The 14625-nt window shown below is 56.0% G+C and overlaps 1 protein-coding gene across 1 annotated transcript; it reads left to right on the top strand.

Annotated features, from left to right (window-relative positions):
* Positions 1 to 335: 335 nt before the first annotated feature.
* Positions 336 to 13355, top strand: LMAN2 (lectin, mannose binding 2). Its single transcript, XM_075542022.1, has 8 exons — positions 336 to 580; positions 717 to 835; positions 9719 to 9836; positions 10519 to 10598; positions 10692 to 10853; positions 10933 to 11047; positions 12379 to 12498; positions 12771 to 13355. Exons 1-8 carry the CDS (start codon positions 379 to 381, stop codon positions 12929 to 12931), a joined length of 1077 nt encoding a protein of 358 aa, XP_075398137.1. The 5' UTR covers positions 336 to 378; the 3' UTR covers positions 12932 to 13355.
* The last annotated feature ends 1270 nt before the right edge of the window (positions 13356 to 14625 follow it).

The following is a 14625-nucleotide window of genomic DNA, read 5'->3' as shown; positions in this document are numbered from 1 at the left end:
CCGCGACCGGCCCACAAAAACTACAAGTTCCAGCATGCCCTCTGTCACAGACTCCCTCGGGCTGCCGGGCCTCAGACCACAGTCTAGCTCCCCATTGGCTTGCTAGCCTAACGTGCTCTTCCGCGATTGGCTGGAGCTGTTGTCGCTCGTGGAAGCCCTTTGCAGAGGCGGCCGCCTGGAGCCTCTGAGTTGCCAAGGAGATGGGACACCACTTGTGCAGGATGGGAGTTGCTTGGCCTGTGGAGCCCCCGCGCCCTTGGCTGCGTGGACTTGTTTTTTCCGGCGACCACAGGCTTGGTGGGCTTCCGGCCGGAGGCCATTAGACGAGACACCGGAAGGCGGAAGTGCTGGGGCGGAAGTGGTCGGGAGAAAAGGAGAATGGCGGCCGGAGACTGGTTTTGGCGCTGGGGCTGGGGCCGGCGGTGCCTGGGAAGGCCTGGGCCTCCCGGCCCCGGCCCTGGCCCCACTACACCCCTACTTCTTGTCCTCCTCCTGTTGCTGGGGCCAGTGGCTTCAGATATAACTGATGGCAACAGCGAACACCTCAAGCGCGAGCATTCGCTCATCAAACCCTACCAAGGTGAGGCCCGGAGCGGGAGTGAATTAAGGATCAGGGCGAGGGGCTAGTGGAGTGCCGCTCCCGCGGTCTCCTACCCAAGCAAGGCCATCGTGGCCTAGCCTCTTATGCAGCTGCCTGCCCGGCTCTCTGTCCACAGGGGTCGGTTCCAGCTCCATGCCCCTCTGGGACTTCCAGGGCAGCACTATGCTCACGAGCCAGTACGTGCGTCTGACCCCTGACGAACGCAGCAAAGAGGGCTCTATCTGGAATCACCAGGTAAGTGGTTCTCACACGAATGAAAGGCTCGTGTAGTCGGCCACCACACCTCCTCCCCAGCAGCAGGGACCCGCGCTCGCCGTGGCGCCGCGCCCACTCCATTTGGCCACACCCACCGTCGTTAAGAGATAGTGGCTAGTGAACAGTCGCTGTTTGACACTTTACACCCATCTCACGCTTTCAAACACTGTCCGAAGGAAACGATGTCAGCCCCCTTTTACTAAGAAGCTGATGACCAGCGCCGAGTGTCTTGCTCTAAAGTCCTGCGAACCAGTGAGGAGGGAAGCGCTCCCCTGGCTGCCTGAGTTGACCCCTGAGTTGACCCCTTTCAGTAGTGGGAAGAATTATGTTTTTACTGGGTAATTGCGTCGAGTTGGGCGATGACCTTGACCTGCTTTATCGAATTGCCTCCTCACACAAGTTGTTTACAGAGGTGGCGATCGTGACTTTTTACAAAGATCACACAGCTAGTGAGTGGTCCCAGTACTATTTCTGTGCTGATCTGTCTGCTGTCTAAGCCCAGCACTACACTGCACCCGCCCTTCCCCCACCCTGCCCTTCCCTGGTCGGTAGGGAACTTAGAATTTTCTTGCAAGTTCAAGTGGTTGAGGGTCTGATCATCAGCGATTGATTTGGAGAGGATGGGCGTGGTTAGTTTCCCTCTGATGCTATTAGCAGATGAGAGTTCCAGTGATGAGGCCAGAGAGCCTGAGGGACCTCCTAAGCTTCTTCCCCTGGAAACTTGGTGAGAAAAGGGTGAAACAAATCTAAGTTAGGACAGGTGGAACGGAAGTAACTTTGGGCTGAGTCACATTTTGGGTAAGAACCACTCTACCTCTGCCCACCTAACCCCAGCTCCTCCCACACCGTAAGCTGGTGGCCAGTATCCCGTTTTCTCTTTCGCCTTGGCCCTTGACCCTTTCTGGTTGGCTCCCCCAGCTAGTTTTGCGGAGGGAATGCAAGCCAACAAAGCCCTTGTGTTGCCTCATCTGCCCATTCCCTCATCTCCTCCTCCTCCTTGTCCTGCGCCTCCACACTGCTGCTAGGGGCATCTGGGGTTACTTTTTTCAGCTTTCTCTCTGATCCTCAGAGCCACGAGTCTCATGGGAAGGAATAAGCGTGCATTATGCTTGTACAATCTGGCCTCTAAAGCCTGTAATCATTCTCTTGGTGAATTTGTGCCAGTCTGTCAGGCTGCCTTCTTGCCTCAGGACCCTTGCACTGGTTGTTCCCTCAGTCTAGGACACTGTCTCCTGGTTCTTCATGCTTGCTTGGTTTCTCTCATCTGTTAGTCTCCGCTGGAGTGCTTCCCATTCAGAGTGCTTCATTAACCACCTCGTCTCTGCATCTCTCTCAAGTCACGTCTCTCACACTATTTCCCCTTAGGACTTTCAGATATATATTTTTTAAGGTACAGGCAGTGCTGGAACTGTTAGCAATACTGGATTCAACCCCAAGTATCAGACACATCCTAGTCATGTGTGTGGCTGGTGGTTGGCATTATCTGTGGCTCGGGGGCTGGGGTCACTCCCACCCTCCCATGTCTCTGCTCCAGGGCCACCTTTCATTTTTGGCCCTGCTGGTATTCCCAAGGGAGCCTTGGTGGCATCGTAGGCTATATTACATGTTGGGCTGCTGTCCTCAAGGTCAGGAGTTTGAAACCATTGGCCACTCTGAGGGAGACTGGTTGGGTGTGTGTGTGGGGGCCATTCTACTGTGAACTGTTGAGTTTCAGAAACTCACAGAAGCAGTTTTACCCGTCTTATAGGATCCTGTGGAGTCACTGTAAGTCGGCATCGACTAGATGGCAGTGAGATTTGGTTTGGGGGATTCCTACAAGGCTTGGAGTGATTTCCTACCATTCCTGAGGGAAATTGACTAGACTTCATTTTACAGTGTGATTACCAGGCAAGAGTCCAGTGACTTGGGTGCCCTTGGTCAGAGATCCTGGGGGGTGCCCTGAGGAGGTTGAGACTCTTAGAGTTTTCTGCCGGGTGTTTTCCGCAAACAATCTCTTCCTTCACTGGACTGGAAAGAGGTCTCTCCTTTTTGTCCCTTCACTCTCCGTCCAGGAGAGGCACTAAATTAGCAAGCACTCAGCACCTGCTGTCTCCGGGATAGAGAGAAGACACAGCTCCTGTATGTGGGGGCGGGGTGGTCCTCCTGAAGGAGTGCCTGGTGGCCAGCACGCAGACAGGGGAAGCTGGAGAGCCCTCCGTCCTGGGGGGGGATTTGTGTCGAGGCTCCAGCAGAGAGTGGCGGTTCAGTTTTTCGTCGTACTGTGCCCTCTGAAATGATCCCCTGACACTTTTTGAAAGTAGTCATCTCAAATTGTTTATTACGAGTTTAAGTGTTCGTCTGGTCTGTCGTTCCCAGCACATTTTAAATGCTGACATTTTAAAATAAAACTGTTTAGCACTCAGAAACATCTTCAGGGGCATCTAAAGAGCATTGCAGTGTGATGTCCACACTTGTAAGTCAGGTGAATAACATCCAGATGGTCTGGCCCAGTTCTGTGGGCTGGAGCTTGATTTCACTTTATACACATATTTATTTCATGCTTGAAAATCTCTTAGCTGGTGAGCCTGCCACATTTCTTTGCAATGAAAATAAGTATAATAATTTAAGCTTTTTAATGTGTTTGAGGCTTTTAAAATTAAGTGGTAATGTTTTTTTCTGGATTGAGCTGTAAATTTTGTTAGTATGTAACCAATCCAAGTACATAGTCTATACACCCGGCCCATTTTCTTTCTTTTTTTTTTTTTTTTTTACCCGGCCCATTTTCAGTCCTGAATCATTACACTAGGAAAGGAGCCCAGTGCCCTTGGGTTGGCTCGGACTCACTGTGACCTGATAGGGCAAGTGGAACCTCTCCATCGAGTTTTTGAGGCTTTAAATCGCGCCAGAAGCAAGCTGCCTTACCGGTCACCACAGTGACCTGTGGGTTCAAGGGCTGATGCCCTGATTAGCAGACTGGGCCAGCAGGACCCCTCTAACAGTGGACCCTTTAGTAAACTGTATCTTGGTAGATGCCGTCTGTGACCCCTGCAGCCTGGGGATCCCGGGAATTTGACTGTCAGCCCAGGGCCATTTCTGCAGCCCTCCCATCCTGTCCATTTTGAGAACGAACGCAGAGTGAAGTTTGAGCTGAGCTCCCACCGGGAGGTGGAGGCGCTCAATGATCTGAGCTTCTCCAGTTGATAAACCCCAAGTCACGCCGTCATCTTTTGCAGACTGCTCGCTGGTGGTCAGATTAGGTGACAGTTGGATCAGATGTGCCGTGGATTTTGTTGAGAGCCGAGACGGGGAAAGTACTCATCAGCATGGGGGTCTGTTAGTGCCCGGTGGGCCTGTCTCAGGCCAGGATGTTGGCTTCCTGAGTGGCCGTGAGCTGGCCACGCAGCCAGGTGAGAACCACAGCTGTGTTGCCTTCTCCCACAAGGCAGCTTCGGGGCCTCTTCTAGCTGGGACCTCCCCTGCTTAAAGTCCTTCGGAGACTTTGTGCCCTTAGGTCATTCTATTTCTAGCCTCTGATCCGCTGGCAGAGGGAGACTTTCCAAGGCCTGGGAGTCATACCAGCATCTTCTTGCAGGGCCAAAGAGACAGTCTGAAGTTTAGTTTCTGGCTGACAATTGTATGTGTGAGATATGGATTTTGTTGACCACATTTGCATCGATGGCCCCAGAGGGTTCAAGCAGGGTTCAGAATGACCAGCTGGAGCTGGGGCGCTAGCAGACATAACAGCTTCCCTCATGCAGCACGGGGATCTCCTGTCTCTGCTACACAAAGCGAGGGCACTGATGGGGTAGTCCGTGCATCACCGAGGACCATCCGTGTCTGGATCGTCAGAATCCCCAGTCCCCTACATCCCTTTGTGAGCTCTGGCTCTTGGGCACCAGCGTCCAGTCTCATGTATCATTATGGGGACGTGCCTTCCCAGTGCCTAAGTACAGCAAAACCAGCCCAGGGATCATCGCAACAGCGAGAGACAAAGGGAGAAGGATAGGTTTGGGAGTAAACCAAAAAACATTCTTGCGCCACATCGAGGTGGGAAATCCATGAAGGCTGCTTGCTCGTGCGTCGGGGTGTTGGCATCGGCCTCCAAACAGAGACAAATTCTCCCGGCAGTTACAGGAGGGGCTGCACCGACAGCGGCGAGGCCCGTGGGAAGCAGGAGACGGCTAAAGACAGGGCTCGGACCCAGCCCCAGAGCCAGGCCCTGTCAGCACCGTGCCGATTACTGCTCAGGCAAGCCGCCCTCGCCGAGACGCCTGAAGAGGAAACAAGAGCAGTGTTGGTTCACACAGCCACCAGATCACCCAGTGCCCGTTCCACAGACGCATGCCTGCAGCGGAAGGCTTTGCACATTCTCGTTTACATTGTTCCCTTCATACTTAACTGCGTCATGTCCAGGAAGGTGCTCTGAGCTCTCTGTGAGGGAAGTGTTCCCTGTGCGTTCGCCACCCTGGGGATTCTGCCCTTGTGGAGCACAAGGTCCTGGACAGGCTCGCTGACTGGGTGTCAGTCTTGTGGATCCTCCCCTTGCTTTGCTGCGGTGCTGTGCTCTCAGGTGGGTCCCTAAAGGAGGTGTGTTAGGATTTCTGTTGGGGAAGTTGTCTTTGTCTTTATTTGTTGTGTGTTTTGTTAAGCTCTTACCTCTGCTGTCCTGTGGATTCTGGTTCTATGACCCTGTAGACAGAATAGAGCCGCCCAGAGGCTTTCCAAGGCCGAAATCCTTACGGAAGCCGACTGACTGGCATTCTCTCCTGGGGAACAGCGGGGTGGGGGGTTTGAATCCCCGAGCTTCCCCTGAGCCCCCCACTGCTTTAACCCCTGCACCCCCAGGCCCCTTGGGGCCAGATGAGGTACAGATGGGAATTCCCCTTCACCCTTCCTGGTAATTACCTCTGTTGTTATTCAAAAGAACCCCCCCCCCACGTCTCCCTTAATTTTTGTCTGTTATTAGTATGCCTCTACTAGTCTACTCTTGGTTCATATTTCTGGATGTTTTCTGTCCTATTTCTTTTCCCTGGTTTTTCTTTGTTGTGATGGTGGTGGTTTTGGCATATTCTCTTATAAGCAATACTTAGAGGACTTTTAGTTTGAGCTAATGGTATAAATGCTTGTGGCTGTGAGAAATACGAGGGGGGGTATCCCAAAACCCGGAATAAAAGCTTCACTGGATGGAGCTTTCATAGTACACATCGTTCCCGCTAGACCAGCATCGAGCAGCCCAGTGGCATCGCCTGGGAAGGTTCTCTCCGATCACAGTGCATTTTTTCATAAAAGCAGTTTCACCCGAACCTTGTTTTTTGTGATGACTGATTTAAGAGTACAGCGTGCGGCTGTGAAATTTTGTTTCCTGCTCAGGAAAAATGCCACTGAAGCTGTTGTGATGTTGAACACAGCTGACAAGGACAGCGCTATGGGAAAACTCAAGTGTACGAGTGGTTTTCTCCTTCCGTAAACGGTGAAATGTTGATTGATGTCAAACCTCGTTCTGGATGTTTGTCAATGTCCCAAACGGACGAAGATGTCGACAAAATACATGCCCTTGTGCTCTTGGACCGATGGTGGAGGACTGACGAGTGGGGAAGTTGTCTGGAATATCTTGGCCCTTGGGCCAGCAACATTTAAGGGAAGACTTGGGAATGAGAAGGGTCACTGTGAAATTGTGCCTTGGGCTCTGACTGGCCAGGGAAGAGCGTGGGGTGCGAACTTGCTGGATACGAAAGGACAGCACTGAAGCAACCCAGCCTCTTTCCCCAGGGTCATTACTGATGATGAGACATGGTGCTGTTCTTAGAATTCAGGGGTTTGGGGGGTACCCCTTCGTAAGACAGTTCCCAGGGACCCCTGGGTGTGGTTTTTCACGCCGCGTACAGTCCTGTCACGAGTGTGGCTCTTGCTGGCGTCTCGGTGGGCCCCTTCACTTCCTAGTGGCGCCCCAGCTTCACGTCCTGTGGGTGGGTGGGTTGGCTTCCTCCCCAGCTGGCAGCTTGGAAGTTTCCCACTCCTTTCCTGTTTGTTTAGCGGCTGCCCTTGAGTTTCATCGAAGTCAGACGGCCGTGCGTGCGCCCCCAGAACTGCTTCCCCGACACGCAGCCTCCCTGTGGTCCCCCCTCTGGCATTTTCTGTTTCGGACCCCACACAGCTGGTTTTGTCTAGTTCGACCTGAGCCCGGAGCACTGCCTCCGCCACTGCCCTGTCTTGCAGCCCTGGCTTCCCTCCCGGTCACTGTGCCCTCCCCACGGTTGGAGGGTGGCACCGGGTTGCAGCCACTGCTGCGGAGCCTCTTCATTGTTGTGGAATGCCATCTTTCCCCTGCTCTCCTGAAGGAGGCATTCGCTAAGTATAGAACCCAAGGTTGTCTGCTGTTTCCTTTCAGTGCCAAATATATCCATCTATTGTCTCTTTGCTCCCTCGGTGGCGTTTCCGCGGGGAAGGCAGGTGCAGGCTAATTGTCCTCCTTTGAAGGGAATCTGTCCCCCCCTCCCCTAGTTGCTTTTAGATTCTGTTTTCCTTGTTTCTTTGTGCCCTCTCTTCTTCACTCCCTCCCCTCCTTCTGTAATCTTATTTTTTGTGTTTTTTTTTATCGTGGGCCAGTCGGTGAGGCCTGTGAATCCAGGAGGACAACATCCACGCTCCCATGGGGAGCCAGCAAGCTTTGTTCTCTTTGACAGGGTGATTTTCAGTCGCAGAAGCCGTGCGGTCAGGACCCAGCATGCACACACGACAGACCTGCGCACAGCTCCCTCCCATGGGAGCACCTTCGTGCTTTCCCCCTCTCTCCACCAGCAGCTTACCTTTGTCCACTGCCTACCCTGCCTTGCGCAGTACCTGTGATGTGTATGCTTATTAGTGCCTTAGCACATTTTCAAATCGCATCTTTGAGGTGGAGATTGACATGATAAAACTGCACACTCCATTCTGCCCTTCCTCTAGCCTCTGATATCACAAATCTTCTTTTGTCTAAAAAAAACCAGTCCAAACACGGTGCTGTCCAGGTGAGACTTTCTGGCCCCGGAAACACTGAGAGCCTGGGGGCTGGGCTGCTCAGTGCTATAGGGTATGGCTGAGCAACCCGTTCCTTACAGACCCTCCATGTAATAGGAGGGGACCCACACAGTCCACGGCTGCTTGTGTCCGGCATCTGTCCTCAGCACGATGTCCTCTGGGTTTGTCCCTGCTGTGGTGTGCGTCAGAGCCTCACTGCCGCCTGTGACTGTGACAGAACTGAAATCCGAAAGCGGAACTCCGTCTGTGGAAGGCTATGCTTACAGCGTGTTGAGTTTTAATTTTTGTTTGTTTTTAACAATCCATATATTGCACCAACATACAGCTCAAGTCACAGGTTCCAGCAGTTCAGTCACGTTCATAATTGTGCAGTTACCCCAAGTCACTGCAGGACAGGCTTCTTCATTTCTTCATGTGCTTCCTGCCATTTCCAGCCTGGGCCTCAAGTTCTGCCTCCATGTACGTTCTTTGCATCCTTGAACTAGCCGACCCTGTGGCCGCTGTGGCCCCTGGGTTCCCAGCACCCCTCCAGGATCTAGTTTGCCGTCAGGTCCCCTCAGGGGCCCCCCATGATTCACCCTCCGCCCTGGGCCACAGTCACCAGTCATGTTAAGCCCAGAAGCAATCCTGTAATCTCTCGGTCTGCAGTTTGTCTGGGTCACAATCAGCCCCCCCCCACCCACTTATGTTGTCCTGCCTGTGACCGTGATGAATTCATCTGCCACCGATCACGATTTGCGATGGCTTCCTGTGTAATTCTCGCCAGGGCCATGGAGGCAGTGGACTCCCCACTGGCCTCAGGCTGGGGGTTTCTTTCATCCCGTCTTAGACTGGGTCACCCTGAGTCAGAACCGACCAGATGGGGCTGGCGGCAACATAGAGGCACAGTGTACTGACGTCTGTAGGATGTCGTGTTGAATTTGGAGTCGTTTTTGCCTTGGGAGATGGCTGAGTAATACTCTACATACCACATCCCCCCCGCCCCCTGTTGATGGACCCTTAAAGGCTAGTGTGGGTAATGCACCTGTGTGTGTAAGTGCTTCGGGATCTGCTGCAGATGCTCCCAAGTGGCCCCAGTGGACTGGACCCTGCGCAGTCAGTCCACTGTTGTTTGAGTGGGCGATTCTCCATGTTCTCATCCGCACTGGACAGTACGATCTTCCCCAAGTGCGTGTGTGTGTGTGTGTGTATACAAACACACTTGTGTTTTCTCATAGAACTAACTGGTAGGCCACGCCAGGTTGTCCCCTTGCTGTGGGTGGGGCCCAACATGCTTTGCACCCGCTTTCTCCCCCCTACAATAGTTGAGAGACATTAGCCCTTGCCTGGCATTGTGCCCACCTGTAAGCTGGCCAATGCAGGAGGCGGAAGCACAGCTGGTCCCTGGGAGTCGGGCAGATTGCACCTTGTCTTGGATGGTGCTCCGGAAGGGAAGAGAGTGGAGGTGGGCGAGCGGAAGAGCTGGTGCCTAAGGGCTGTCGAGTGGGGTGGAGGGTGAGGACAGCGTTTGAAGACTGGGCAGGGGTTTGGCTCAGACAGACCTGGGTGAGACTGAGTTAGTTTAGCTTTTAGTGAAAGACTAGGTGGTTCAGACAGATGCAGGCAGGGGCAGTGAGGAGCCAGGGCTAATTGAGTGGGCAGCTGGTATTGAGGAGAGAGGGTGCCAGGGTGCCCACCAGCCAGCCTCTGGCAGCTTTGGAGCACGGTGTGGCTGCCCCCTCCTGACCTGGAGGCCAGCCAACCGCAGCCCCTTCCACCTGCCGAGACAGCCTGAGTAGGTCTGTGTTGTCCGTCAGGGACATTCATGTCCCTCCTGACTGGCCGTCTGTGGGGCAGTGCGCTGAGCTTCTCTGTGCGTCCCCACAGCCCTGCTTCCTCAAGGACTGGGAGATGCACGTCCACTTCAGGGTCCACGGCACGGGCAAGAAGAACCTCCACGGGGACGGCATCGCCCTATGGTACACCCGGGACCGCCTCGTGCCAGGTGCGCCTCCAGGAGACACTGCCCACCCCCATGGATCTGAGGTTGACTCTGGAAGGGGGGTGTCTCAATAAAGAGGGGGCACCGATCCTGTGACTCACTGCTGTCCCCAGCTGAGCTCTGTGCTGCACATCCTGGCCCCCAGGCCCACGGCCTGCTGCTCTGGGTCACAGATATCCTGGGAGTCAGGGTGGGACTGTGCCCTTTCAGAAGTCGGTCACCGGGCCTTTCTTCCGAGGGACCCCAATGAGTATCCTTAACTCGCAAGTCACCCTCAGATGGGACCTAAGAAGTGTGAGGACCATACATGCAGATCCGATGTGTGCTGACAGGTTGGCGTTGACCAAACCAGTAGGCTCCTGGCTGCACGCTGGCTCGGAATGGCTCTGCCGTCACCTTAAAGGCCTATTTAAAATAAAGGCAGAGCCAAGGGAGGCTTTGTGACACACTAGTGGCCCCACTGGCCCCTCACGGAACACGTTTGCGGGCTCTGGCTTTAGAGGTGGGGCTCCCTCCAGGGCTCTTCTCAGGTGTGCACCTGCTCTTTGTGACCGGGCCCCTGTGCGCCCCTCAGGCAGGTGGCTTGAGCTTTGCCCTTCTCCCTGGCTGGGACGTGGGTGGTGCTGGCGTTGCCTGTGAGGGACTCCTGCTTCTCCCAGCCTGAGAGCATTCCGCACCATTGCAGGACCTGTGTTTGGAAGCAAAGACAACTTCCATGGCTTAGCCATCTTCCTGGACACGTATCCTAATGATGAGACCACTGAGGTAGGCTCCGAGCTCCCTGTGGTGGAGGAAGGCCGGGGTGGGGGCGGTGGGGGCCCTGGGCTGGCTGTGGAGTAACCAGTGTCTTGGTCCCAGCGCGTGTTCCCGTACATCTCTGTGATGGTCAACAATGGCTCCCTGTCCTACGACCACAGCAAGGATGGGCGCTGGACGGAGCTGGCGGGCTGCACGGCCGACTTGCGCAACCGGGACCATGACACCTTCCTGGCTGTGCGCTACTCTCGGGGCCGCCTGACGGTGAGCCGGCTGGGAGGGCTGTGTGAGGGCGTGGGGTGGCGTGCCCGCCTGGGGTGTACCTGACCTGCTGGTCCTGCAGGTGATGACAGACCTGGAGGACAAGAACGAGTGGAAGAATTGCATCGACATCACCGGGGTGCGCCTGCCCACCGGCTACTACTTCGGAGCCTCCGCCGGCACCGGCGACCTGTCCGGTGAGTACAGGCTGAGTGAGGCCTCACTGCCCTTATGTCTGCTTCCTAGCTTGAGGACCCGCCTCATTCCCCTCTCCGCTCGCCTGTGTCCTCTCCTCCAAGGGCCTAGATGTTGTTGAGTGCCTCAGGGCTTACTTAGTCCCTGAGCCATCCTTGGCAACAGTCTAAGTGTCCGGCCGAGGGTTTCCAAGGCATAAGTCTTCGTGAGAGCAGAGTGCCTCCTCTTCCTCCCATGCGCCCGCTGGTGGTGTGAACTGCTGACTTTGAACTTGGCAGCCCCGTGCTTGGTCCACGGTGCTACTGTGCCTCTTTTGACTGTAGGCAATCAGGGGTGTTGACTCTGGGGGTGGTGCACTGTGTCGGATCGAATCTCTGGCCCTAGGCTGCCACCAGCCTACACAGTCTCTCTGCTCGCCTGTCACAAACCCCGCAGTTTCTAGTACCGGTGAATGCACATGATACCACCGTACTTCCAGTGGCCAAATAACCTTGATGTCATTGTGGACTCCCCTCCTTAGATCCTGGCTCCTCAGCTCCACACTGTCTTTGCTCACTCCTCCGCTGCCTCCGTCTGAGCCATGTCTCTGCCCAGTCAGTCCTTTGCGCTTCCTGTTGCCCTATGTTTGCCCCTGTGCCCTCCATCCCCTGGAGGGCCGCATCCATTGACTCCTGGTGCTGTGGGCGGCCTCCCTGCTCTGCTGCCCCTGCTGGCCTGCACTTAGTATCACTCCCTCATCTCTCCATGGCTTTGTCTCAGGGCCTTCTCAACTCCTTGCTTTAAAACTGCAGCCATGCACCCCTCCACCTGTTCCTACACATTCTGCATGCCAGGGGCTGGTCTCCTTGCCAGGAATTCTGTCCCCACTTCGCCCTCCAGCAGTCGTTGGACTGCCGTGCTGCTCCTCCCTGACCGGCGCCTTGGCTTGCCCCTCACTCGGAGCAAGCATGCGGAGGGCACGCTGCTGCTCCAGCTGGTTGCCTCGGTGTAGAAGATCTGGCTCCGGCGCAGAGCAGAGCTGCTCCGGGGGCTTCAGGGCTGCGTGACCTTCTGGAAGCACATCTCCAGGTCCCCCATGGGTGTGCCTTCAGCTGGAGTCACCTACTGAGCAAGGAAGCGTTCTGATTGTAGGCTCCTGGCTGCTTTCACTGCGCGCTGTCCCTCCTGAGTGTTGTCTCGCCATGCCCTGCAGGTGGGCTGGCCCTGAGATCCTGCCTGTACTCCCCCTGGGGCGGCCAGCCCTGGGGGAGGCAGCAGCTTCTCCTAGGGGAGGGTCTGGGTCATGTGGGTCAGGATGGCTCCAGGCTCACCCTAGGCTCACTGGGTCCCGCAGACAATCACGACATCATCTCCATGAAGCTGTTCCAGCTGATGGTGGAGCACACTCCTGACGAGGAGAACATCGACTGGACCAAGATCGAGCCCAGTGTCAGTTTCCTCAAGTCTCCCAAAGGTATGTATGTATGTATACCCTCTCCGCCCCGTGGGGTGCCCGGAGCTTCTGGTGGGGCTTGGGGAAACAAAGGGCCCAGAGGAAGGGCTCAAGGACACAAACAGCAGGTCAGGGGGTATCTGGCCCCTGGTAGGCCTTGGGGAACGGAGTGGTGCACATGTCCCCTCAGCTAGAAGAGCACAGGCAGGATTTGAACCTGCACATCCACAGCCTCCAAGCATCAGCCTGTGGGCAGGGGCCTTGCCGATTCAGCCGCCCCTTCTCTCCTGCAGACAACGTGGACGACCCCACAGGGAACTTCCGTGGTGGGCCCCTGACGGGCTGGCGGGTGTTCCTGCTGCTGCTGTGCGCTCTCCTGGGCATCATCGTGTGCGCCGTGGTCGGGGCCGTGGTGTTCCAGAAGCGGCAGGAGCGGAACAAGCGTTTCTACTGAGCGTGCGCGTGCGTGCGTGCGTGCGTGCGTGCGGCCGGCACCAATGTGAACTTTTTTATGGGATTGTAAAAGGAAACAATACCACCTTATTTCTTAACTGTTTCACAGAAATGATTAAAGTATTTTCTTACATTTAGCTTCTTGCCCAGCCAGGACAGGTGGCAGGGCTGAGGAGTAAAGATTCGGCGCCCCCACAGCTGGGGGCGGGGGCCCTCTCCCCGTTCTGGCATCTCAGGAACAAGGGGCTGGGGGGAGCCCCCCTTCGATGGGGGCCCTGGGCTGGGTGTGGTGCGTGTGGGGCTGCGCCGGCCCGAGCTGGGAAACGGCTTTCTGTTCACCCGCCGAGCTTTTCATTTAGAGGCGTGCAGGAGGTGAGCTCAGAGGGCCGAGTGTGGCCGTTTGCTAATAAAGTGAATGAACCGACCTCGGCGTGTGGCTGCCCTTCTCTGAGGACGCCCTGCTGGCTGGTGCTGGCGGCGTTCACTTCCTCCCCTCTCACCACCCCACCCCACCTGGCTACACAAGGGCCCCCAGGGAGGTACTTGGGGAGTCCGGTTACTTAGGCTGGACTCATGACTCAGGTCAAGCAGAACACCCAGTGGCCCACCGTGACGGTGTGGTAAGGATGTGTCCAGACAGCTGTCCCTGGGCCGCCTCCCCCAGTGCTCGGGCATCTGCAGAGGGGAGAGAAGCCGGTGTGGCAGGTGTGGACCATGCAGTGGACAAGACTGCAGTCCAGGCCTGAGGGAAAGCTAGGGCGTCTGGGGGGACGTGGAAAGGATTGGGGGGTAGGAGAGAGGAGAGTCAGCCATGCTGTTTGAGTTGCCCTGGGGGACAGATGGTACAGGGTGGGAGTTGGCCAGCAGTGGACAGGGTAGGGCTGTGATGGGCACTATCTACCCAAAACCATCCCAGCTCGGCTCCTGTGTGTCCCTTGCCAATTTGAGGGTCACACCTCTTCAGGACCTCCCTCAGTGCCTCACTGCTGGGTGACTGGCCTCTCCCTCTCCCCCCGGGAGCCAGGCCCTGTCATTACCGTCCTCACAGAGCCTCACTAAACCTGAGTGGAAGAGCACACCTAAGTCTTTCCCTCAGGGCCTCCCTCCACCGAGCTCTGTCCTCTGCCACCAGTGCCCTCCGGGTCTGCACGCCCAGAGACCCCTCTCGAATCGGGGGTGGGGGTGGGGGAAGGCTTCCCGGGGACTGAGGTTTCCGCTTCTCCCTTCACACGCGGCCTCCTTACTCTTGTCCCTCAATTTCTCTCCTCAAAGAAATCTCACATGTGGCGAATCACTGGGCCCCGCCGTGCCATGTGGTCTGCATTAGCTCTTAAAGCTCAACGCTTCCCCACGGGGATACTGGAACTGCTCTAGGATGTGCCCCCATCCCGGGGCCAAGCCCCGCGCCTGCGACCCCTTAGCACCACACTGCCACAGGGAGCCTTTAGTGTTGACTCCATCCCAAGCCCTTCCTGAATGACTAGGCAAATTGGCCTCTTGACCTTGTGGGTCCCAGCCTTGGCTGCACATTAGCATCACCTGGGGACTAAACCCAGCCAATGAGTCCTGGGCTGGGGGGCAGTTGGAGAGGGGGCTGGCCAAGGGCGAGTCCCAGACCATCCCAGTGGTTCCCCGGGCAGCTCTGTAGAAGAGCCAGAGGGACCAGGCTGAGGGGTCTCCCGGACAGGTGGAAGT

This window comes from Tenrec ecaudatus, chromosome 2 (assembly GCF_050624435.1).
Source record: "Tenrec ecaudatus isolate mTenEca1 chromosome 2, mTenEca1.hap1, whole genome shotgun sequence".
NCBI classification, from domain to species: Eukaryota; Metazoa; Chordata; class Mammalia; order Afrosoricida; family Tenrecidae; genus Tenrec; species Tenrec ecaudatus.
Note: the sequence above shows the minus strand (reverse complement) of the source record. Positions and strands in the feature narration are given on the sequence as shown.